General features: G+C 40.9%; 2 protein-coding genes across 4 annotated transcripts; one reads left to right on the top strand and one right to left on the bottom strand.

The window, feature by feature from the left end:
* The first annotated feature begins 258 nt into the window (after nucleotides 1–258).
* Nucleotides 259–3,218, top strand: LOC115756941. 3 transcript variants are annotated; one of them, XM_030696933.2, is made up of 8 exons: nucleotides 259–414; nucleotides 887–944; nucleotides 1,025–1,168; nucleotides 1,268–1,330; nucleotides 1,401–1,449; nucleotides 1,542–1,636; nucleotides 2,143–2,267; nucleotides 2,865–3,218. In XM_030696933.2, the coding sequence occupies exons 1-8, from the start codon at nucleotides 302–304 to the stop codon at nucleotides 2,926–2,928; spliced, it is 711 nt and encodes a 236-aa protein (XP_030552793.1). In that variant the 5' UTR covers nucleotides 259–301; the 3' UTR covers nucleotides 2,929–3,218. The 3 variants fall into 3 exon arrangements, with proteins under 3 accessions (XP_030552793.1, XP_030552792.1, XP_030552791.1); XM_030696932.2 differs by having other exon boundaries at nucleotides 1,025–1,330; nucleotides 2,868–3,218; XM_030696931.2 differs by having other exon boundaries at nucleotides 1,025–1,330.
* A 605-nt stretch (nucleotides 3,219–3,823) lies between these two features.
* On the bottom strand, nucleotides 3,824–10,859 carry LOC115756940 (transcription factor BHLH42). The gene is made up of 8 exons (XM_030696930.2): nucleotides 10,601–10,859; nucleotides 10,109–10,363; nucleotides 7,633–7,729; nucleotides 7,438–7,452; nucleotides 7,247–7,303; nucleotides 6,600–7,161; nucleotides 4,204–5,093; nucleotides 3,824–4,114 (listed from the first exon to the last, which is right to left on the bottom strand). The coding sequence occupies exons 1-8, from the start codon at nucleotides 10,702–10,704 to the stop codon at nucleotides 4,028–4,030; spliced, it is 2,067 nt and encodes a 688-aa protein (XP_030552790.1). The 5' UTR covers nucleotides 10,705–10,859; the 3' UTR covers nucleotides 3,824–4,027.
* Between the last annotated feature and the right edge of the window lie 14,532 nt (nucleotides 10,860–25,391).

The following is a 25,391-nucleotide window of genomic DNA, read 5'->3' as shown; positions in this document are numbered from 1 at the left end:
AGTTCTCAAAATTTCAAGAGTAAAAAGTCGAAACGCAAGCCGATCGCAAATCGCATAGAATGTTTTCTTGTTCGTGCTTTCATGCTACCCAAGCTGCGATCCAACTCCGGCTTGGGTAGCTCCCAAAAAAAAAAAAAAATGAAAATCCGGTTTGGGCCGAAGTTCTGGAGAGTCCACGTTTTATTCGGGTCGAATTTGGATCATCCGGAGGGCCGGGTCGTCGGATAGAGCGCATTTTGCGCACCCGGAATTTCAAAAACGAAGCGGCATTCATCTCTCTCTCTCTCTGTATCATACATAGATGGAAGCTACGGAGATCGAGACGCGTTCGGACTCCATAGACGTCTCTCTCATCTTCCACCTCGTCAACGACGTCCTCGGCTTCGTCCTCTACATGCACCAGCAGATTCCCTCGTAAGTCCTCTCTCTCCAACAATCCTCACCTCTTTTTTTTTTCTTCCATTCGAAGAATCGATACCGTTCTCCGACATTTTCTTCCATTGTCTTTCGAGAGGTTCTGCGACCGGATCTCGTTGAGTTAAGCTTGATTCGCAGACCGTTTGTGGGCATTTGAGCTGCTTGTTTTGCTGCTAGGTCTATGCATTATGAAATTAAACTCCCTTGTCGTGCCATTGTGGCTTGCCTTGATGGCATTGTCTGTTTCGCGTAAGGTTATGACTCGTTCATCGAAATTCCTTACACGCCAATGCTAGAATTTTTGCTGCTGATTCGATACTCGATGTTAGTTGCTGCAGTAGTTTAGTTTCACTCCTGGACTGATTTGAGTTCCCCTGGGAAAAAGTCATGCGAATTATTTTGATTTGGGTGATATAAAACAAACGTTTTATTCTGCTGAGAACTCACATAGGGCATCTGTAAATGGCAGAATTTTGCAGGATATGAGTCTTGAATTTGATTCGATGCGTAGTGAATACAAGGAGATGGTACGTGAGATAAGCATGACTCTTTGCCCTTTAACCCTTTTCGGCTGGATTAGTAATTTCCTTAGCAAGTTCAATTGTAGGAGGCCGAGCTAGCGCAAGGCGAAATGAGAGCATCGTTTAGGAGGAAACATAAAGGAAGGATGAGAGAACTTAAGCGGGGATTTAGAAGTTCGGAGAAGCTGATGAATGCCATCTCCAGTCTCCAAGATGCCTTGAGACTCGTGGTTAGTGAAAACCCACACATCCGGGAAATTCTTCTGGTTCTCGGAGGTAGTCCATTGAGGCCTCAGTATGTCTACCGATTGTGCTTTTTGCATGGAGAGACGGTTTCAAGGGATGCAAGTGATTTCACAAAGAGCAGGGTAGCGGAAGTGCTTTCGAGAAAGGTGAGCTTTTAGCTTCTTCAGTTCGTCTTGTACTTAGACTGGACTTACTGTCATATACTTAATTGAACAGGCTGTTCGGGCATTGACCTCTAGAGGTGCAGGGTCCGGTGGCTATCCAGGTAGATAGACGATCATGATCATACCATTGAAGTTTTGGCTGAGGTGATTATGCTGCATCTGAAGAAGCTTTTCTTTTCCTCAATTTGAATAGGTCCAACAAAGTTGTTTCTCTTGGTCAAAGCTCCAACTTCTTTTAATCAACCTTTATATTTTCTTCCAAAACGTGACTTCAGATACAACAAGAAGGTTAGTGTAATACACACTCATCTGCTTTCTTCTTTTCTGCTGTGGCATTTGCGGTCGGGATTTATGCTTTGATGAGTTTTCTTCTCTGCTCCTTATCCCGTTTTGGCCTTTCCAGAAATTGGCAATGCCTAGAATGTCAAATCGAATATTGCATCATAGATGGGTCCTGCTATGGTCGTATTGCAACCAAATAACCTCTTTCTTTATCTGATAAAGCACCTTTATTGACTTTATGTTTCCATCTAATAAATTAGTAACGTCTCATGCCTATGTGCCATTGAAGAAGAACATAGTCAAACAATGTTCAGCAATTATTATTGTATTAGCCTTAAAGTGATTTTTTCAGCTCATAATTTTGGCTGCTCAAAGCATTGGTGTTATGATTGCGATGCAGTGTTCCGTATCCTTTGCTGCTTTTATCATGTCTGCATTCTTTATTTAGGTTTCTTTTTCTATTGACACAATTATATGGGTGATCCATTTAAAAATATCGATTGTTTTGGCAGATTGTACCATTTTGCCTACGAATTAAGTGCAAAAGCCAACAGCAGGAGAAAACTGAGATTAATCAAGATCCTCAGACAGGCATGAGTGTTAGCTCGGAGGATTGCGGGTCCGATGATCTGATTTGGTACGTGACAGTTGAGTATGTTAGAAGTGAGATATATCATTTTATTAATAATTAAATATTCGACTCTAGTTTTTCAAAAGTTATGGTGATCCAATGTACTTCAAAGTTTGAAAAATATGAAGGAATAAGACGGGCAAGAGAAGGCTGAGGCAATGCTCTCTCGTCAATGTGTATCTAGAACTTGGTTGAAAGAATGTCTCTGGGTCTGGCTTTTTTATTACGCCCAATAATGAACTTTAATTGTCAAATAACTCAGGTCCTATTTTTTAAGTCAGCTTTGGTGCTTGTGAATAAAATATGAAGCTGTTTAGCTAAGTAAACCCAAGTTATGGTTCTCACTGCTTAAATTTCTTTGGGGGTACATGAGCGAGCAACATGGCCTAATACATTTTTCCGTGGCTTAACATGGTGGTTACTCCTAGTTAGTCTGGCTAATTCTGTAACAACGGGAAGAAAAAGGAAATTAACAGAAATGGAAAGACGAGATACTTTCGTTTTGATTTTTGAGGTGAAGTATGCTGTTCTATGAACAACAGTGTTGATGCTCTTATATTCAAAGGAGGCACCTTACCTAGTGATACTTTTATATGTGCATAGCAGGTTCCAATGCCGGCATGTTATAAAGGGTCTCGCATCCACAGTGCCATCAGCAGAAGAATGATGCAACTTATATCGAGAAATGTTATCCATGCATGTCAGTTCTTCTTCAGAGCTTCTATTAGTAGGCCTATTTTGCCTTGATGATTGTCATCACCCATATCTGGTATTAGTTACTTCTACACCCATGTTTGGTACCTGCAGTTGATCTGGCTTGGCATGATATTGAGTTCCTTTCTCTTTTTTGATTTATTGCTAGTAGATAGCCTTGTACAAATACTCGTCTTTGGTGTTAAGTTTCACCCCGAATTCTATTCTTAGCTATGCAAGTTTGTCTGATTCTTGATTCCTGCATCAGACTGCCTTTTCTTCTCTTCCTTGCGATCATGTTTGAGAATCAAGAGTGCAACCAACTGATCATTAAAAGCGCAAGTCCTCAGGCAAGTGAATTATCACTTAGAACCCGTATTTGTATGTCTTGTTAAGACGCAAGTGACTTGAGCTGCAATGAGGCCGCTCCAATTCATTTAAGGTGTTCAAGCAGCTGTGTGGCCGAATGGGAAAAAGTTCCTGCGTTGCTTGCCAGATGCTCGACTTGGTTAGAGTTACCTGAACTAATCAGTTCTCCACTTGATGATGGCTCATGAGCTTCGAGTTTCAGGGAATCCTTACCAAGATCCTAACCAAATATTGTTGAGGTATTTTATAAGTAGTTTTCTTTTTCTCATTTTTGTAGATTATAATTTTTCCATGCTGATATGATAACCTTTTGCCTTGCTTCTTGTGCATTTTCTTTGGGCATGCATCTTCTTTTTGTTTCCCTCTTCTTTGTAGTTGAAGAATCAGTTAATAATGGCTGAGTATAGCGGCGGATGTATGTCGAACTGTCATGTCCCCATTAGCTTCTTCATGGCGTTTGTGCCAGGGATTCGCATGGTCATAAGTGGAACTGTTGAAGCTAAATGAAGAAAAGCTCTTGTTATTTGATCCCGCATGTTTTGGTGAAAATTTTATGCGTGCTGCGTCATATACTGTGTTAGATTACAGTTCTCGAACACTACTTGATCTGTCAGAACGTGCTTATGTTGTACATGCCTACACAGAATCATCCGAAAGGGTCAGTTCTTGGTGGATTTTTGCCTGACACATGACATCTGATGGAATTAGGAATCTGTGTGGGGAATGAGCTGTTGAATTGCTCTCTTTACCTCAACAATACTCGCCTTCTTCCCATTGACATTTTCCTTTACCTGGAGTTATGGACAGAATGATCAGGAGCCATTCAAGACCGAAAGAGCCAATCAAAGCTTAGGACTTTGAAAACGTAAGAGGGCATTACCTTTGCTCTCAATTCGGCCACAAAGAACCCGTTCGTCAACGAGGATTGGACCGCTGTCGTCTCGATCCTCAACTCTCGGAGCATTTGCATTAGGTCGAGCAGCAACCCTTCTCTGTGCGGGCATTGGAGCTCCAATAACGCATCACTCTCGATGATGGACACTTGCACACTAGTCTCGGATGGCAGGGGCGGGGGAGGAGGTGGCGGTGACTGCACAGCCTTGGGCTTGGCCCCGCCGCCACCTTCGACGATCCTCATTTTCCTCTTGTCCCCAGGCAGGTTTGCTCTGGTCCGTTCTGCTGTTGTGAGCGCGCTTCTTAGATCCTTCAAACTAGTTGTCCTCTGCAACTCTCCTTGTTTCGTCCTCTGCTCGGCCTCCATTTGTCGATTCCTTGCCTCGAGATCTTGAATCTTCTTCCTAAGTTGCTTTACATATTCTATAGTGTCCCCTAATATCGACGCCTTATCCATTTTGGTCACAAACGGCACGAGCGACCGCAGAATAATAAACCTCTCATTGAGCTTCTCGCGGCGGCGGCGCTCCGCCAGCACATGGTTGGCGCTGAGCTCGTCTTGCGGGTTCCCTTTGCGGAGCCGCGAGCTGGAGTCGCCGTCCCGGGACTTGGGCGAGTTCTCGTCGCGGTACTTGTTGTGCAGGAACGGTATGGTGAACAGGATGTACTTGAGGAGCCACTGGGAGGTGCCCTCGGCGGGGACGTGGTGGAGGTGGTCGGACCGGGTCGTCCACTTGGAGAAGGTCGACTGGGTGGAGTAGGAGACGTAGCTGGCGGAGGAGGACTCGGCCCACCGCGGCTGGTTCTGGAGGATGGTCGAGACGGTCTGGGAGTAGTGGGTGTCCTCTTGCGACAGCTCGTCCAGCGCCGGAGGAACTGCGCATCCATCAAAGAAACCATAAGCCATGATCAAGCAAAAAGGAGATCAGCATGCCAAAGTCATAAAATGCAGCCACTACGAGTAAAAAGATAGGCCACATTAGTTTAGATTAGGCACAAATCTTGATTAAAATTTTCCCTGTTTTTATGATTCCCACGGACCGATGAGCAATGATTAATGTTAATGATCACCTTGACAATCCAATTGCGAAAAGAAGTGAGATCTCGGCAGGTCAGTGGACCACTCAAAAGTGAGCTATGATCTCCAACTTTTCTTCCAGTGGGGATCAGTTGGAGTTTAGCTGGTAATAAAGTAATCAAATTTAGGCAAACCCGTGCACGTGTCACGACGATCGATGCACCTCGCACACGAAATCATTTGATTTTTCTTTTTCCCCCGTTTGTCCAGAAATTTCGATTTGACGATATTGGGAGCTAACAAAAGTCGTACTCTTGATGGAAGACACGTGCGTCGACGTGAGGCGCGTGAATCAGTTTCTTTTGCGCATCGACTGTAGAGGGAGGGGGGGCACATTGGCGCAGGATGCGGAGGTACATGAAATGAGGCCCATTGAATAAGGATGATGGACCACGTGCATTTGCCATATATAGAATGTACAAAAACATTAAATGTTGAATGATGCATAAAACTATAATGAAATGCAGCTGTCGGGTCTAATCTAAGTTTTGAAAAGTTTAGATAGGTGCAACGATCCATTACTCCATATGGAAACTTGCGCTTCATAAAAAGATTCATCTTGTTTCACCTCAATTCGGATAGCGTCGGCAAAAAAAAAAAAAAAGTGGGGGATCGAAAATGTTTGGAAATTTCGAGGACCGCTGTGTTTAGGAGCCTAAATTTGAATTGCAAGGTGAGTTTTTGGACTGGCACGCTATATGCAAAAGACTTTATGTACTCACCACAGAGTTCTGTTAACGAGTACCCAAGGTACTTCCTAATCATACTTAATAAGGAAAAGTTTTTATTAACAGTGCACTGGTCATCCATAACACGAGAAAGACGGTGCATTGGAAATGACAAGCTTTCTTTACTATTGGCGTAGCTAAAATTCTATTAAGAAACAGAAGATTTCTCTTATGTGTCTACTTGGGTGCATGACTAAGGTGGAGATTGCATTTGAGAATCCCATGGAGAACCTTCAATAAGAGATTTTACTGTGCCCAAATTTTACTTGTATGTGTTAAAAATATGAGTGCTCCCATGCAACTTTTGTTTTTCTGCCCCTCTTTTTTTTTTTTTTTTAATTACAGTTACACGATTCAGGTAATCATTTTCACAGATAAAGAAGTTGAAGGTCCACTATTGCATGCCTTGAGACATTGACCTATTTCTATCTAGAGTTTCTGTGCATTCAATGACCAGTGGCCCCGCCGGCTAGCGAGATTTGGTGCTTTGTCGTTCCGTACATCGATCAAGCGCGGCGAAAATGTGATGAATGCAGATCTCAACTCAACTTCAACGACATAAGCGAAGGATTTTACCTGACGGCGGGGTTTGAAGACCGCTCCTCACCGGATCCTGCATCATTTGCCACCTTCGGGTTGACTCGGCCCGGAATGAGTCGGCCTGACGCTGGTGGTCTGCCGCCGTCGAGTTTATGGTCAGCATGGGGAAGTCCGAGTCCAGGTTGTTCGACCCGTCGTCCGGCGAGCCGAGCCGGATGTCCTCAGACATCTCGAACTCGCTGGGCTCGGCGTTGTTCGCGGGCCCCGCGGCGTGGCGGTTCTGCTCCGCCACCGCCGCCGCTGCCCCCGCGCCCCCAACCTGGCGGCCCGTCTCGGCCTCGGAGTCGGACTCTCCCTCCTCATCTTCTTCCTCCTCCTCCTCCTCCTCTTCCTCCTCGTCCCCTTGGTGGGCAGCAGCGGGTGGATCGGCCGGGGCGTAGATGGTGGGGACGGGTGGGGAGTGGAAGCGGTGGTGCCCGGACGAGGTGGCGGGGTTGGAGGTCGAGTGCTCGGAGAGGGCGGGCTTCGGTGGGTGAGGCGGGTGGTGGTCAATGAAGAAGGTTTTGACATGATTGACGAGGGAAATGTCCTCTTGAACCTGAAATTCAACATCAATTGCTTGTGACAAAAGTCGAGAATGGGTTATAATCAGCGTTTTGCTAGTGGACACAACTTGTGATTACCCTTTCCGTGGTGCCAAATTCCACGACGCCGTCAAGAAGAGGAATGCATACCACGGTCTGCAAAATTAGTCAAACCAAAGAAGGAAAATCAAAGTCAACCCGATATGGAATTTTTCCATCCAAAAATGGAAAAAAATGGAAATGAAAAATTTATATAAAAAATAAAAAAAACTAATACCCAAAGATCTTACCTGAATACGAGCACTCTAGTGAAATTGCAATGGAGACCGAAGCGGCAGAAAGACCAAGACAAAAAAGAACACAACGTTAAAATAACGCAGAAATGAGCAATCTATGCATAAATGATCATATCATTTTCTGTCTGAACGAGACATAATTGTACATTATTATGTCACGAATTCACGTGCACAACTTATAACACATACCTTTGCAAGAATAGCCCTTGAAAATGTCTTGCTATCGACCTCGTTGGCTCCTGTGAGCCACGCGTGCTGCCTTCTCGAATATGCTTTTCCAGGTAAGCTGCATCGACAATAATCACAATCTTAACTTATCAAATTAGTTCGAATATCTTCAAATATTGCCTCTAATTTTCGACAAGTAGATACATGAAGTCGATCTTTTTATTTTTTAATTTCATTAAAGAAATCTGAGGTTCCAACATGGGTTTTCTCGAGGGTCTTGCAAAGTCAATTTGCATCCAGTTCTTAGTGTCTACACGCGTAGGTTGTGATTTCAAGGAGAGTCAGTGTCTAGAGACCAGTCAATGGTTGCCAACATCTAAAGTCTTAAGACTTATGCAAACTTCGATAATGAGGAAGGGAGGTGATTCTTAGGAACTACACACTTATCAAAACTTTATTTAGGAACTCCATAACAATTATATATATAATATAGTTTTATATAGATCTTGGTCTCGGGTACTTAATTAGCCCCAGTAAACTCATGGTCTCTTGTGCATAGAAATTGGAAACCTGTGAAAAAAAATATTCGGCGGAACACATCACAAGAGAAATATGAATATTAAAAGACGGCGTCCGTCATTTCCATTGGAAATTACATGAGTATTGGGATGATCACCGATGAATTATCAAAATAACTAATGCTAGATGTAAGAACATTCTGATTAAAAAAGAATCATTAGACCCTTAGAGTCCTTTCGGTAAAAATAAGCTTGTGTGTGTCATATATGGATCTCCAAGGAGGAGATATCTGCTACGTACTATACTGGCTAGAGAAGTTTCGTATTCATCTTGTCGGTAAAGAAATTAATCTCTTCTCTCGAAACTCGACTACAGGTCGCATTACCTTCTTCAATCAGGGTACTGACTAGTATTTTTTTTTTAATGGATTGTATATACCTACGACCAAACTTGAAGCACGAGCTCCGTCGATTATATGCGAAAATGACCCCATATACCTTACCCTAGCTACCCAAATTTTTTCTATATCTGGAAGCTCGCCATGCGCGGGCAAATTCAGGACCTCTCCAATGCTGCACCGATCTCGTAGGCAAAGTAAAACAGTTAGCCAAAATCGGGTGACTATCCAAGCGCTTTCATTTGAAATCCTATGCTAAAAAGCACTCTAAAAAACCTAAAGTTCTCTGAAGGAGCTTTCCAGCTGCATGTGAAAATGGCCGATACCCTAACGTAGCTTCGCCTTTTCCAAAGAAGTAGAAAGAGCTTCCCTCTGCAGGCAAATCTAGAAGGAAGGCCAAACCCTCCTTCCCTTTCCTGATTTTGACATGCTAAGAATCTATATCAGCAGCTAGCGCAGCACCATTTTCCGTTCCCTAATCGACATGCCGTTTCAAAGAAAGAAGTTCTCAATCCTGGCAAACCCTCATTGAGTGCATATAACAGCAATAGTGACGCTGGCTGGCTCGCTCGCTCAGCTTGAAGAGGGCTTAGGTTTGGTTTCCGAGAGCTTCGGAGTGGTCACGACATCATCTGTACAGACATGGAAACGCCGGTCTGGGATAGATAGGAAAGTGTCGTCGTCCATGGCATTACTGCAATCCACTTGTTTAGGTCTCCACCTCTGAGTACGAACTGGTGGGCTCATTTAATTCCTACTATCTTGTTTCTCTCTCTCTCTCTCTCTCTCTCTCTGTTGAGAGCCTCTCGTTTCTATTTCTTCTGTCACGGGACAAGGGAGGAGTTGGGCGGTTAAGGCCATTATCTGCTCTCCCGCTCTTTTTATGGCAGGGAATTGAATTCTGCGCCTCCCCCCTACAATAAATAGTCCCCCTCTAACTTAACAGAAATAATTGAGCTTTCAAAATTTTAGAACAGTCATTGCGTAGAATCCATTGAATATATCTATGAAACTGATTACGCTGATTAGCCACTTGAGAAGTGTCTACGTGAACTCGCTAATAATCTCGTCTTCTTTCATATTGTGTTCGTCATTGTTTTGGCGATGTAACAAGTTCGATCTCGATAACCGACTCGTTTGAGGCCTAGTAAATATTTACAAATTTGAATTTTGAGGAAAAAACCAGTCTTCTGTTTCTTCGTTTGTGTTTTCGTTCTCGACGTCGAGGGCTTCCCTTTTTCCTTAGGGATTTAATGTTGGAAACAACCCTATCTATCTAGACAATGTGACAAGGAGTGTAAGAACAAAAGAGAGAATCTCACGTTCTATCAGCGACTTCTATTTTATCTACTTTTGGGTTGCAGTGTTCCCTCGCTACACGAGGAATTTCCTTCGTTCAAACGCAGATTGCAAAAGACGGAAAAAGAGGAAGAGCTAAAAGAAACAAACGCGCACACATTTCAACTTTGGTGGCAAAAAGTTCAAAAAAAAAAAAAGGGTAATTAATGAAAAGCACTAATAATGTGTAGCATAATTAGCTATCCTAGGCAAAAAGAGTAGGGAGGGAGGTAGAGAACTTACCCAGTCCCGGGAGGAAATGAGAAGGAGACGCACATCAAGTAGAACCATTCTGTCTCGGTCAAGTCCTCTGGCGAGAGGGCCGCACATGGGCGGCGTGCCGGCTGGTTCGTCTCACCGGCGGAGAGGGACTCGTAGAGCTCCCGGAGCTGCTGGCTCCGCTGGAGGGAGGCTTCCTCCGCGCTGACCTCCATCGGCTGGACGGTTTTTCGGGTCTTGATTGGCCCATTGTAGTACCCATCTCCCCATATCAATATCCTAATTAAATTATACCCGAATGACATTAGGGAACACATACTACGAAGATGATTGTTCAAGCGAATTCCCTGCTGAAGCTAATGAGAACTAGATATCTCATCCGAACAACAACGTTTTCTTTTTCTTCTTCTTTTCCTTCGAATTAATAGCAAGAAAAGATAAGATCGAGACTCGTTAATAATTTCAGTCTGGATGAATGAAGTTAATCAAGGAGACGGGGAAAGCGAAGTGGTTTACCCTTGCTGGGGGCAGATTTGCCAGAAGAGGCTGTAGGTCCACTTCACGGATTGCACGGCGGACTGCAACATGGACTGAAGTCGGCTGCTCGGTGGCGTCGCCATGTCGTACCGCCGACCGACACCCTAACCTGCTCGCTCGCTCTCTCTCTCTCTCTCTCTCTCTCTCTCTCTCTCTCAGCTTGATGTGAAGGAAGTAATAAAGGAGGGCAAGAAAAAGGCCCAACCAGAGAGACAAAAGAGAGGAGGAGCAACAAAAAAAAAAGAAAAAAATTCAAGTGCTGGGCTACAAAGACATGTAAATAGATGAGGGAGGGAGGGAGAAAAAAGGAGAGGCGAACGTGTGGAGACTGAATTCCAAGTAATCTGATCCTATATCTAACTGACAAAAGAAGAAGAGGAAGAAGAAGAAGAGAAGATAGATAGATAGCTCTAGAGAGAGAGAGAGAGAGAGAGATTTTAAGAGGTTGAAGAGAAGGTAAACATGGCAGCCACAGATAGAAAGAGAGAGAGAGACCTGCAGGTGATGAAAGAGGGAAAAAGGTAGATGATGACTTTGAGGAGAGAGTAGGAGAACCCCCAAGAAACGCCAACTCCCAACTCCCAACTCCTTATTATCACCCTATGATGACGACGACTCCGACGATCAAAGAATTGAAGGGTCGTTAGCTCTGAAAGTTGAATGGTAAAGAAAAACAAAAAGAGAAAAACAAACCCCAGAAAACCAAAGAAATATAGAGAGAGAAAGAAGAGAGAGAGAGAGAGAGAGCAGTTGTCAGGGTTTTCAGTTCACTTTGAGGAGAGACTTAGGGTTTTATTTTATTTTTCTTTTTTCCTTGTCGTCCCGGATTCGAGCGTCGTCTGGGCGAGGAGACATTGCAGGTTTTGACTGGTTGGTTCACCGGACAGTTCACAGCTGTCACGCCGTGGTCGCGCGTGGAATCCCCGTTAGTTGGGCCACGCGCCCGCGCGTGCGATTCCTTGATTAGGTGGCGACGACTGGGCGTTGGAGAAGGAGGAGGAGTACTCTCTCTCTCTCTCTCTGCGTAGTTTTTACCTATATTTCCTCACCGGCTGATCAAGAAAACGAATTTTCCCGCACGTGACTCATAAATAGTGTCGGACCAAAAGGGTGGCAAGGCAACGGGCAACCTCCCTTCCAATTTGCGCTTGTGATGGAGAGATGATTGGCAAGCCCCCACCCTCTCTCCCTCCCTCTTTGATTATAATAACTAATCAATGGACCACGTGTTATTGGCCTTCTATCAAAGTATTTATGTTTTGACATCGCGCCCGTCATTGGACGGTCTAAATGTCCCGAAACAACTTATAGTAGGTCGACAAAACTTTTCGTGTCTCATATGTGTAACCGTTGACGTACTCACTTGTGTATCTGATCGAGCCTCTTACATGTAACATTTGATGTACTTGTGTGTCGAATCATGCCCTAATAGTTGCATAGGTTTTTTCTGTTGGTCATCGACATGTTGTGTGCTTGGCTTTTTTTTTTTTTTTTGCTTCCTTATTTTTCGGAATATGTATGTACTTGTTGTGTCCTCTAAATTGAGAGAAGACTTTTCATTCTCGTTATATCCCGGTGGTTGACATAATTAATTACCTGCTGAGGGGCTCTGATACGCCCACATCACCTCGTTTAACTTGGCTTTTACAAACAAAAAAAAAATCCAACCCTACATGTGGAAAAGAATCGCTCACACACACACACACACCCCATATCAAAATCCTAATCCCCAAACCCTCTCTCTCCTCTCTCAGGTCTACGCCTCCCCATCCGTCGTGCCCGGCCGTCGTTCCCCGTTATCTGAGCCATTGCCGCTCATCACCCCTACCACCCTGTGTGTGCATGTGAAGGAAGAGAGGGAAAGCTTGCCCTAGCATCCACCATAAAATCGCTTGCAACCAGCTGGTCCTTGTCCTTAGGCAAATTCAAATATGGCTTGCCTAGGGCTATAAGCCTCCGATTTTAGGGTTGCGGCCTCAGTTGCAAACAATAGGGGAAATACGCTCCCTCTTCAGTCACCACAAAAAAGAGGGAGGGAGGGAGGCCCTAGTGGCGGAGTGAGTGGTGATAGAGAGCGACTTGGTCATAACACAAAGACGGCTAGCATGCAAGGACAACAACCACATGCAGATGGAGGAGCTGCCCGGGGAAACGGGTTGAGAAAGAAAAGAAACGGGAAGAAAGAAAATATGTAAAGAAAAAAGAGCAACTAAAGAGTCAAAAAAATGAGGAGAACATATGAGTTGCCCGAATTCAATCGGCTAATATGTCGTCAATACGGGTGAGCAACCGGGCCAATTCAATTTGAAAACTGGAAAGAAACGGCATCACTCGGTCGATTCCAAGTTGCTTTGCATAGGAATCGGTGCGGTGCTCGAGTAAGAAAATAGGGAGCCGACCTTGATTGGCTCGATTTCCAGTTACTTGAACCAGTCGATTCTACCATAAAATAGGCCCAAATAGGCCTTTAAGGCCAATTTTAGGGTAGAACCGGTTTTGCACTGATGAGTGAGGGAAATGATCAACGCGAATCTAAGCTGTCAACCAAAATTATTGCCAGAAAAGAAGAAGAAGAAGAAGAAGAAGAAGAAGAGGAGAGAAGCTATCAATACATGTATTGAAGTTGCAAATAACTTATATTTTGCATGGTGAGTGGTCATTCTACGCAACAATCCAAATCTATGGAAGAGGGAATGTTTGCTTAAAAGGTTTATACATGCAGGGAGTAAAGTGAACTTCTCCAACTTTGTTCCATAAGGAGTCTAAAGGTGTGGGATCAATTGGAAAACATGAAATAAAAAGAAATGTAGGCCGATTCTCGGGCCTACCTTGGGTTCAAAAATTGAGAATCGACTCTAACAAGGAAAGTTTTAGGTTTCAAGTTCGAAAGCTGCCTTCCTTGAGAGCAATCAACCCTAATCCTCAATTGTTGTGTATTCAAGACATAAAATTTGTCCTTTGAATTTTGGAGGATTTCAATCATATACTTAAGTACTTTATTAGTTGAAATACCGTCCAACAAAAGTATGGAGAAAAGTTTATGTCCGGAGCGTGATACTAAGTGGGTGCATCAATAGACTCAGTTAAGATACACGTGTGAGTTGCATTAGAAAAACATCACGTCAATTTTTCGATATGGTGTGGATAGTCACGGCCGGTTCGGTGGAACCGCCGGTTCCGGTTCAGGAACCGGCGGTTCCGGTTCCACGAAAAGGTGGAACCGGAACCGGCCGTGTAAAATGGCGGTTCGGGGCCGGTTCCCGGGCCGGTTCCGGTTCCGGTTTGGAACAATAGGTTCATTCAGATTCATTTTTAATAATAATTTTTAAAATAATAAATAATAAAATAAATATAATAAATTATAAAATACAATTAAATTGTACATTGTAATAAAATATGGGAAAAAAAAAAAGAAGGAATGGGCTTGAACTTAATGAATTATCATTAAGCGGCCTACATATCTTCTTGGGGATAGAAGAATCAAAGCCCATGTAGTTCTTTTTACCTTTGAGAACCCCAACTTACCTCATCGTCAATCGTCGCTACCCGTTGTGGTACCCGTGGCGGTGGTATCTCCAACATCATCGCTAAAAAATTCGTGTTCACGATCTAACTCTTGGTGTCGATATTTCGCCCTCGTCCAATCGCCGACACAAGCTTGAGCTTCTATAGAGTCCGGGCTTAATCTTGAACGGCGAGAGTCCAAAATTAATCCTCCGGAACTAAATGCTTGTTCAACTGCAACCGTTGAAGAAGGGGTTGCTAATATTTGACGAGCGATGAGGGCGAGAACCTGGATACTCGATTTGGTGACTCTTCCACCACTTCGGGATTTCGAAATCATGTACTATGTTACGCATCACGAAACTCAAATTGAGTGGTTAAATATTTTTCTAATTCAGAAATATTACATTGCCCATTTTTGTTTTTTTTGCCTACTCTTAAGCATATTATACCCTCTACTAAGTGAACTACCACCTTCGCTACGTGAGGCAGTAGATTGTAAAGATCCAGAATCACTTAAACCATATCTACTACAAAATTCTCCATATAATGATACTATAGATTCTTTAACATGTCCTAATATATTTGAAATATCTATTGAATCATCCAAATGTAAACAATCATGATAATACACATTCAAATATTCTTGTAAACCGTCTAATTTAATACGTGGATCAAAAACAATACCAACTAAATAGACAAGAGGAATTTGCAAATAATAATGCAACCATTTTTCTCGCATTACTAAAATAGTTTGACCTAATTCGGTATCTTTTTCATATTTACTAAAAACACTACTAATATTAACACACTCTATTAAAAATAAATGCGTTGTAGGATAATAAATACCAGATAAAGTCTTAGTAGCATCATTAAAAATTTTCAAAATATCTAAAATTTTCTTGCAAACGTCCCAATGTTGAGGAAGTAAAGTAATTTCGGGAATATTTTGTGAAATAAACATACATAATAAATCTTTATATTCAAAAGTTTGCCGAAGCAACTCGTACGTAGAATTCCAACGAGTCGGAATATCTTTTGGAAATCTTCTTGGCCTTCTCCCATTTTGTTTACAAAATTTTCCCCATGATTTCATACATTGGGGACGACTCCATAAAAATTTAATTGCACTTTTTATTGGGGCGAGAGAAGTGTCAAGAGTTCGTAAACCATTTTGTACACATAAATTTAAAACATGACAAGCACATCTAATGTGAAAAAATTATCCGCCAAAAGTGGGTTTGCAAATATTTTCTAATTCGGGAATAGAAGCGGTATTTGCGGCGGCATTATCAAAACCAATTGAAAATACTTTATTTATTAAATTATATTCTTCTAAAACTTGCCTAATTATTCTATAAATATTATGAGCCGAATGGCTTTCATCAAAAACTCGGAATGCAATAAGTCTTTTTTGAATCATCCAATTGTCATCTATCCAATGACACGTGACACCCATATAAGAATGAATTTGCCAAGGATCACTCCAAATATCGCTACCTATATGCACACGTCCATTGAATTCCGAAAAATAATTTCCTAAAGATTTTTTTCCTTTTTTATAAAGATGAAAAACTTCGCGTTTAAAAGTATTTTTTGGAATAGTTGGCGCTTGCGGAACCAACGCAGTATTTATCAAATATTTCATATTAAAATTTTCACCAGTATTAAACGGAGCATGATCAAGGGCAACATATTCACCTAATGTTTGTTTATAAAGTGCTTCAGTGAAACGAAATAAAGGATGAGGCTTAGAAGTGGCGTACCCGGAAATTTGTTGTTGCGTATTGTCGATCTCCGCTTGCGTTGGATGTTTTTTCGTCAAATGCCGACGGAATGTTTCGTAGCCGTCTCCTTTCGTGAATTTATATATTTGCGAACAATATTTACATTTTACATTATACTTACCTTCGACTTCATCACGTACCTTGTCGAAGTGTAGCCACAAGTCCGATGTATTATCTCGGCCCTTTCGTTCCGACTCATTTGCCGTTGACGTTTCTTCGACACCGGTGGGAGGATGAAGACTTTCTTGTGTTGGGATGTGCTCGACGTTCGGAATCGGGACATAGTTGATATTATCGTCGTCGTCTTCCCAACTTGCATACTCACGAGGATCGTATTCATGAATGGGATACTCGGAATCTCCCATAGCCATCTTGCCCTTGTCGGCATTTCTGCTTCCACTTGCCATTTTTGAGAGAATTGATCGGAAATCCGATTGAGAGAATTGAGTCGGGATTGAGAGAATTGGGAGAATTTGAGCGATTTGAGAGGATTTCGGAGAGAATTCGAGAGATTGTTCAGAGAATTTGTGACAAAAATGAAAGGGGAAGCATATGCATTTATAGGCAAGAATCATTTTTAATTCTTTTTTTTTAAATGTAAAGCAACGGCCCAAAGGAGGGGGGAGGGGGGAGGGGGGGGCCCAGGCCCACTTTTTTTTTTTTTTTTTGGGTTCGGAACCGTGGGCCGGTTCCGGGCCCACGGGCCCAAATGGCCCCCTCTAGGTGTGGAGCGATTAAGGGTGCGCATGAAAATACTTGAGAAATTGCATTTCTCTGCGGGAAGCTCATCTAGTAGAGAAATGTGTTTGATAAAAACTTAATCGAAGTAGAAATCCGTTTGGTAAAAAAATTGACTTATGGTAGGATTTTTCACTTACGGTAAGATTTTTCACTTCTAATATGATTTTTGGCCAATTTTGAGAAGTAAAAAATTTTAACTTCTCGGCTCCCGAGTCACTTCTTGGACCACACCCGCCTCCGTTGACCATCGTTGCTGTGACCGCTGGCCGTTGGCCGCCAACCACAACCGTCGTCGCCGTCGCCGACCACGCCGACCGCCGCCACCAACCACCGCCGACCGCGACCGCCGCCTTCGCCTACCACTATTCTTGTGACCGCCGGCCACCGACCACCGCCACTGTGGCCGCCGACCACCGCCACCGTCAACCATCGCCGCCGAAGATTTTGTTAATAATGTTTCAAAAGTAAAAATTTTCAACCGTTATTAAACGAATTTTTCTGATAAGAAGTCAATCTAGAGCAGAAATAGAAAAATCAACTTCTACTTTTGAGGAGAAGTAGAGAAATCAACTTCGGATCAGAAGTTGATTTCTCATGGAGAAGTGTTTTCATGCGCACCCTAATATACCATAGCTGGCCCATAATTATTGGCTTAAGTTTTTTAGTGAAGGTAGGTCTAATTGAATATGTTGACGGGCTTGAATTTGGGCTCCCTTTTAATGATTTCCCCGAGCGAATGTATCATAATTATGTTGCGCATTTCCCAATAAATGATATCAAAGTTGATGGTTGATTGGTGGACCCCCAATTTATTTAGGTACATGGCGAATATCTCAAAAAATGAATTTGTTGACCAATGTGATTATCGGGGTGTGAGTATTGTGGTGTAGTAATGCGAGCCGGATGGCAACTATCATGATTCGGTCCGAAAAAAGAGATCGGGGATGAGGGTAGGCGTTAATGGAGATTCAATTTGAGCTAAATTGATGCAGAATGATATTTGAATTAAGGTGGAGTAAATCTAATACTGAAGGTCATACGTGAGGGGGGATTATTGAAATACACATATGAGTTGTATTTGAGAAGTCTCATATCGAAGAATTGATATAGTATGGAGTAGTTAATATACCATAGTTGGCCCATAACTCATTGGCTTAAGCTTTTGAGTGAAGGTGAATCCAATTGAATATCTTGACGGGCTCATACTAGGGCAGCCTCTTGGTGATCTCTCTAGGTGAAGGCATCGAATTATGTTGCGTGCTACCCAACAAATGGTATCAAAGCCGATGGTTAATTGTGGACCCCCAATCTATTTCGATGCTTGGCAAATATCTTAAAGAATGAATCTAGTGACCAATACGATTTGCGAGGTGTGAGTATTGTGGTGTAGTAACGCGAGCCCGATGGCGGCGTTCATGATTCGATTTTGAGAAAGAGAAAGCTTTTGAGTGAAGGTGGGTCCGATTGAATATGTTGACGGGCTCGGATTTGAGCATTTTCTTAGAAATATCTTAGGTGAAGGTATCGGAATTATGTTGCGCGCTACCCAACAAATGCTGTCAAAGTCAATGGTTGATTGGTGAGCCTCCGATCTGTTTCGGTGCTTGGAGAATATCTCAAAGAATGAATCTGGTGGCCAATACGATTTTTGAGGTAAGAGTATTGTGGTGTAGTAACACGGGCTCGATGACAACCTTCATGATTCGGTCCGGAGAAAGAGACCAGGGATAAAGGTGGGCGTTGATGAAAATTTAAGTTGAAATATATTGGTATAGAAATATACTTGAATTAAGGGGGAGCAAACCCAATGCTGAAGGTCACACGTGATAGGGAGATTGTTGAGATACACATGTGAGTTGTGTTCAAAAAGTCAGACATTGAAAAATTGATATAGTGTGGAGCGGTTAATATACTTTTCATTAGCTTAAGTTTTTAAGTAAGGGTGGGTCCAACTTGCTATATTGATGGGCTCGATCTTGGGCTCTCTCTTGATGATATGTGAAGGTATCAAACTAATGTTGCGTGACCCAACATACTCCATAATAGTGCATTTTGTTCAAGATTCAATTCAAAATAAAGCACTTTCCTTTTGTTTTATGAAGAATAGTATTTTATCTCCAAAAATTATTAACAAATTGTAAGCAAGTTTATATCATCATTTATGGGATACATGAAAATTTAAGTTGTTTAATTTTTTTAAGAGTGCATGAGTAGTAAAATTAGCTTTCTAATTATATTAAAATGACTGATTTGACTCCTCATTAGGCATGCCGCCTCCCAAGCTCTCAACATGTGAGCGCAAGATGGCTCATGCACTTGTAGTGTCGAACTTAAGGGTCGGGTTTTCTCCAGATTGGAAAAAGTAGGGTGGATATATTTACGAGCCTTAGTTTTTCCTTTTGGATTGAGAGTGTCCATATGAGCTGAAGAACCTAATAAAAATAAGGCATTTCCTAGCATAATAATTTTTATGTGACTGTGAGAATAATTGTATATTGTGGGCCACAAATTCTTGAATGAGTGGACCCTACAATAATTTTTGATTGTTTGTTATTTCTTTTTATTTTTGTGGCCCAAAACATGCTATTATTCTTATAGTAAAGTAAGCACTGTTACATAATCATTTCTTTAAAAATAAAAGATGGGGAGAATTAGCAAAGTAGTGTTAATCATATTATAATTGTGCCAATTTAGTCCTTTTTTTTTCCAATTGAGTCCTTAATCTTTTACATTTATGTCAATTCAATATATCCGATCAATTTTGATCGGAAATCGTCGATAAGGATGCCGGTCATCCTACGTGACACAACCGGCTCCGACGTAGACAAGTTTTACTAATATTTTAATTTGTTCGATTTTTTTATCCTTTTTTTCTTTTTCTTTCTTCCCTTCTTCCTTTTTCCTTTAGCCGGCCACCGGACCTCTAGGACCGGCTAGAGGCAAGGGCCTCCTCGCCGGTGGCTAGATGAGGTCGACCTCGCCAAGGGCTAGGCGAGGTAACGACCGGCTAGAAGAAGAAGGAAAAAAAAATAAGTAAAAACTAAATTTTTATAAAAAATTGTCCACGTCGGTGCCGGTTGCTTCATGTAGGACTGCCGAGGTCCATGTTAGCAATTTTTGGTGAAAATTGGCTAGTTGGACCGAATTGAAACAAAGACAAAAAGTTTAGGACTCAATTGGCCAAAAAAAAAGTTTATGTCCGAATTGACATAATTGCAATATATTTAGGATCTTTTTGGTAATGTATTCATGAAAGAAGTTCCTGAAAAATAAAATAAAAATTTATGTCCGAATTGACATAATTGCAATATATTTAGGATCTTTTTGGTAATGTATTCATGAAAGAAGTTCCCGACAAATGGTACTTGTCGAGATTAGTTCTGTTTGCTTTAATCTGCTTAGCGAATACTCAGAAACATACCCACACCGCTGATGCTAAGATTAACTTCTCGTTAATAGGCATATGGCCCCGCTAGTAAAGACAATGAGGGTTGAGGATGCTAGTATTATATGTGCGGGGTCCGACCCCCATGCTCTGCAAAGAGGCAGAGTAAAAGTCAGAGAGATGAGAGTTAGAAATATGACCAAAAAAAAAAAAAAGATTAAGGCCTTTCTCGAGTGGTATGAAAGTGTTAATTGGTCAATTCTATACTTAAACTGGAGCTTTTTGGATGAATCACTTTGAGAGCTACATTTAGAAGAAATCCACTTTTCGGACCTTTGTTGAGTTCAAACCATGTTAAGTGCACTTCTTATATGTCGGTCACTAGTTAAGTATGCTACATCTCGATTCGTGTATTACTGGTAAACCTTATGTTGGTGTTAGAATATGTTGACCCAAGCACATACTTCTCCATATGAATAACATCATCATTCCATAATACCACTAAAACCAGAATAATTGGGAGTATCATAATTGCCACTTTGATAGTGAATCATGAGTTAAATTCCTTATTATATTACCAAATATTACACTTCATTACATCGAATAGTAATTTATTTTTGAAAATTACTTGTTTATGATTATAATTTCATGTTAAAAGCGTATCATGTTATTATCTTAGAATAATTACGAGAAAATCATGAGTGTAATACCCTGTTTATCTATTAAAAATTATGCTTGTGATTAAAAGTTGACCGTCTAGTGTGTAATTATAGTAGAATTCATGTCATACCATTACATAATTAACAGTATGATTGAAATGATAAATGCGAATCAATTTGGGCATTAACGGATATAATTAGCAATTGAGATAATCATCTTATTATGCAAAATTGCATTTAATTGAAAGTTTACAATAATCATACTTATCCATGAGCGACTAACGTTAATTATTGCACTTTGAATATCTTTCTAAGAATATATAATTTAGTTTTCTAAAGATAACATAGTCTAGTGAATTAGTTATTACCTATCATTAAATATATTACTCTCGATTTTTTTTGTCAAAAGAAAATTTTCATTTCACTTAAAAAAGAGGTACATAATTTCAAGATAAAACCAATCACAAAGTGTTATAATTCGGTGGAAATGTAAAAAAAATAGATCAACTTGGTGTAACCTACAGCAACTCTCTCCTTCCACAAGAACAAATTTATCATAGCTTCATAGCACAATCTGCGGCAGATTACCAAAACTTGCATTGTCATCGGTGATGAGCACATACTGAAATATTCATCTATAGTAACTATGGTTTTGCCAAATGACAGTGCATGCCTAAGTTCTATGTCTCCAGTACCATGAGCCTACAGAGATAATAAAACTAATAGGTTGAAAAGACACAAATAACTTCTTGTAAACTCCATATCTACATTTAGATCGAGATAGAAGAACTCCCAAATTTTGATCTAACTCTAACTAGAGAGAGAAGTGTAACAAAGCAGCTACAATTGATCAAAACACTCGGATAAATTTACCGTTGAATGTAGTGAGAAAGGAGTTTCGGAGACTTGCGGAACGCTTGAATGACGTTCACGAAATCACCGAAGAAGTCTTGAAGATTCTTAAAGATGAAGAATCGGAGAAATAGATAGGGATATATAGAGGAAGAGACAAGGAGGAAGAGGGAGTCTCCCTCTCCCTCTCCCTCAAGGACAATCGTCAATGGAGGAGGCTTGGGGTTGGCGGCTGAGAGAGAGAACCCTATATTACTCCCGATTCATGATTAGTTATTATATTGACTTTATAATATATGTTTATGTCAAAATAATTGCTGAGAGTGTCATTATCATTATTCAAATAATATAAATACACGAGCTATAATTAATATTGATCTCTTTATAGTTAGTATGATCTAACATTTGTAGGGTATGTAGGAGAGGGCCGGGTGTTTTTGGGATTAGATATTAGAGTTAGATTAAAACTATTGCAGATCCGGCGGAAACTGAGATTACATAGGAATGACAATTAATGTAGTTTGTAATAAACACGTAATATAATAGTCATTGTCGTCCCCAAGTGTGGATATTGCATTATATTTCTTTATGTAATTAACAAATTAGTAGTGGTCCCACTCTTCCACTCTCCTCATTCTCTCAATCCCTCTTCAATCTTCTTTTACTTTATTGAACTTCGGGCTTGCCAAAACCCAACCCAGAATTGGCCCAATCCAATTCGATTCGGGCCGATATATCTTGCTTTTGTTCGGGCTAGCCATCCATGTTGAGATACATGAGTCCGATGTGGTTAAGCCAGGCTAGACTTTTACCGGGAGCCCAAATTTTTTGTTTACTAACAGGCATTAATGGTAAACGCCTAAAGAATGTGTTGACTAAACCCTAAGACTACGCTTGAGTTATAGGACTACACTAACGAGAGGAGGAACCCCAATCGGAAGCTGAACTTGAATTCTATAGACTCTTGAGACTTCCAAAGACATTCCAAATCAAGCGGTAGACGGAACGAAGGGAGCTTCGGGATTTGGATGGAGTCGAGAGAGTAGATTCGGTTAAGACGTGTTGGTGTGAAAGAAAAATTGGAATTGAAGGAGGATAAGGTTACCGGATTAGGTTCACAAATGAGGAAGGGATTTGTTATCACGTATGCGTGAGTGTGTTAGTGGCACAAGAAATCTCTTTTTCTCATTGACGGGGAGTGGAGCGTTTAATAAATCTATTTGTCTTATAATTGATCGTAAACATAGGACTAATCGGATGTTTTGACAAGCTTGGCTTCAATCTTCCTTTCGGGTTTCTCTTCGAATAAGGTGTAGCCCCTCTATTGCTAGTCCCATCATAGTGCTTGGACGGGTTTTGCAGCTCACGTAGGTTGCTAAGAGCACAAATGAAATCATTATGTTTATCTTTCTTTGCTATTTTTCTATTCTCGAAAATATGTTCGGAACATAAATTTGTTTGGCAAAATAATTTTATGTTTCTGTTCTTAGACAAATTTTTAGCCTTGAAATGAGTTTGGAACATAAATGGACATTATAAATTTTATACTTTTCTATTTCTGGAATAGAAACAGAAATAATAATTCTTCTTATTGCTCACTCCATCTCTCTCGCATCCCCGTCACCCGTTAAGGCCCGGTGGCTGACAACCGTAGAAATTTTATGCCGTTATCAAACGAATTTCTATTATTGCAACAGAAATTTTATGTCGTCATCAAATACGTTTATTTGCTTAGAAACTCATCCAGAGAATATCAATAAAAAAATCTATTTCCGGCAACAAAAAAAAAATGCTCCCGAAAACAAAATGATTTTAATTCGCGCCTAATACTGGTCATGAGTTGTCCCCCGCTTGGTAAAGAAATGAAGCATCTATGTAAATTTGTTAAGCAAATAGTTTTTGATATTTTTAAGCATGTGGAACGCTTGTGAGGTTCTTCACTAGACAAAATACTCATGTCTAATTATAATTACTCCACAAATTCTAATTGGAAATATATTCAAGTTGCAATGTGTTAAGTTGTGAGGTAATTCGGGCGCACTTTTCCTCCTCCTATTTGTGCATATGAGTTGGATAATAGCAAAAGATGTCCATCAAATGAAACCCGTCAAACGGGTGAGTCGGGTTAGGTGGAAAACAGTCTAACCCAAATTGATCAATTTTCATATAATACAAATCTAGTGACTTATAGTCAACTCATCTCCGACCCTACCCATATTTCTAAAACACTTTTATATTTGATCAAATCTAGAAAAACTCATATACATAATAAGAAGAGCACACACGAGAGAGAGAGAGAGAGAGAGAGAGAGAGAGAGAGAGAGAGAGAGAGAGAGAGAGAGAGAGAGAGAGAGTGGATCTAAGTAAATTATCAACCCATTTAACACGTAGATTATTTTGGGCTTTACTATTCTAAACCCATTTATAACTCATTTACTAACCTATATAATGTCTACATCATATTCGTGGAGGGACAATTTTCTTACTCTATTAAATTTCCTGATGTGATAAAGAGAGAGAGGTCGACTGGATCTAAGTAAATTGTCAACCCATTTAACACGTAGATTATTTTGGGCTTTACTATTCTAAATCCATTTATAACTCATTTACTAACCTATATAATGTCTACATCATATTTGCGGATGGACAATTTTCTTACTCTATTAAATTTCCTGATGTGATAAAGTTGCCTCTAAAATATATTAAGGCTGGTTTCCTGGGACAATCCCATAAGTCAACATATGTTATTGGTAGACTTGTCAAATGGGTCCAAACCTCATTTAATAACAAACCAAGCATTTAAATAGGCTATAGATGAGTTATAACAAACTTAGCACATCATAATAGGTATACAAAATAAAGAGATTAAAATAAGTGGATTATATATGGGTATATTATGGACCTATTTACAACCCACTTAAGATAATTTATTTAAGAGGCCTCTACCCTTTCACTATTAAATGGACTTCACCCATTTAAGAGACCCAACAATTATGTATTTGTATCGAAGTGTAAATTATAATAGAAATAAGTTTTCTTAGGTTGTGATAAATATGAAAGTATATTACCAATATGGGTCGGGTTGGATATCCGTTGGGTATAGGTCGGGTCGAGTATGTGTCAATAAATTTACACTATTAATAAATGTGTCACAAACGGATTAACGAGTTAATTTGCGTCGGACCATTTATGACCCAACCCAAACCCGATCTGATCCATCTATTTGACAGGCCTAGTTGTCTATATTGATAACTTTCGACTTATTAAACTTAGAGATCATGTCCCCCCCAAAAAAAAAACAACAACTTAAGAGATCAAGAGCAAGTCCACATGTGTCATAAGCCCACGAGTGATCACCATATCATCTTATTTCCACCAGAAGATGAGGCCCATCAACTGAGCCCATTAAATCTTTTGTATACAACTAGGAATTACGGGTGAGCACTGAACATGGACTGGGCTGATAGGGCCTGAATGGTTTGTTGGCCCCAGTCGGATAGACCAGGCCTGGTCTGAAGGTGTAGTAGCCTGGTCCTTGAAAATTTGGCTCGGACCGAATTAAATCGGTCTAGGCTGAGCCGCTTCATACCCAGACAACCCCTTATCCGGGGACCTCGGATCCGAGGTTGTTTTGTGTTGGACCGTGCAGTCCGATATCTTTACTCGTGAAGATCGTCAAGAGAGGAGCTTTTGATATTTTTCGCATAGCCAACAGAGTTGTGAAAGAGCAACTATGTTGCACGGACACGGCCCGAAAGGCAATTTTTTTTTTTCGCGTGTTGACCACATGTCGATGTCTGACACACTAAGACACAGTCAGGTAGACACAGCCGGACACCGGC

Source organism: Rhodamnia argentea, chromosome 1, assembly GCF_020921035.1.
Source record: "Rhodamnia argentea isolate NSW1041297 chromosome 1, ASM2092103v1, whole genome shotgun sequence".
Classification (NCBI taxonomy): Eukaryota; Viridiplantae; Streptophyta; class Magnoliopsida; order Myrtales; family Myrtaceae; genus Rhodamnia; species Rhodamnia argentea.
The sequence above is the reverse complement of the archived record's forward strand: the minus strand, read 5'-3'. Positions and strand labels throughout refer to the sequence as shown.

Coding starts and splice junctions, on each gene's coding strand:
- LOC115756941 (XM_030696931.2), top strand. CDS start 302: ATGGAAGCTACGGAGATCGAGACGCGTTCGGACTCCATAGACGTCTCT. Junction 1,331..1,400: donor CGGAAGTGCTTTCGAGAAAG/GTGAGCTTTTAG, acceptor TTAATTGAACAG/GCTGTTCGGGCATTGACCTC. Junction 1,637..2,142: donor ACTTCAGATACAACAAGAAG/GTTAGTGTAATA, acceptor TTGTTTTGGCAG/ATTGTACCATTTTGCCTACG.
- LOC115756940 (XM_030696930.2), bottom strand. CDS start 10,704: ATGGCGACGCCACCGAGCAGCCGACTTCAGTCCATGTTGCAGTCCGCC. Junction 10,364..10,600: donor CAAATCTGCCCCCAGCAAGG/GTAAACCACTTC, acceptor TAATTTAATTAG/GATATTGATATGGGGAGATG. Junction 7,162..7,246: donor AATTTGGCACCACGGAAAGG/GTAATCACAAGT, acceptor GTTGAATTTCAG/GTTCAAGAGGACATTTCCCT.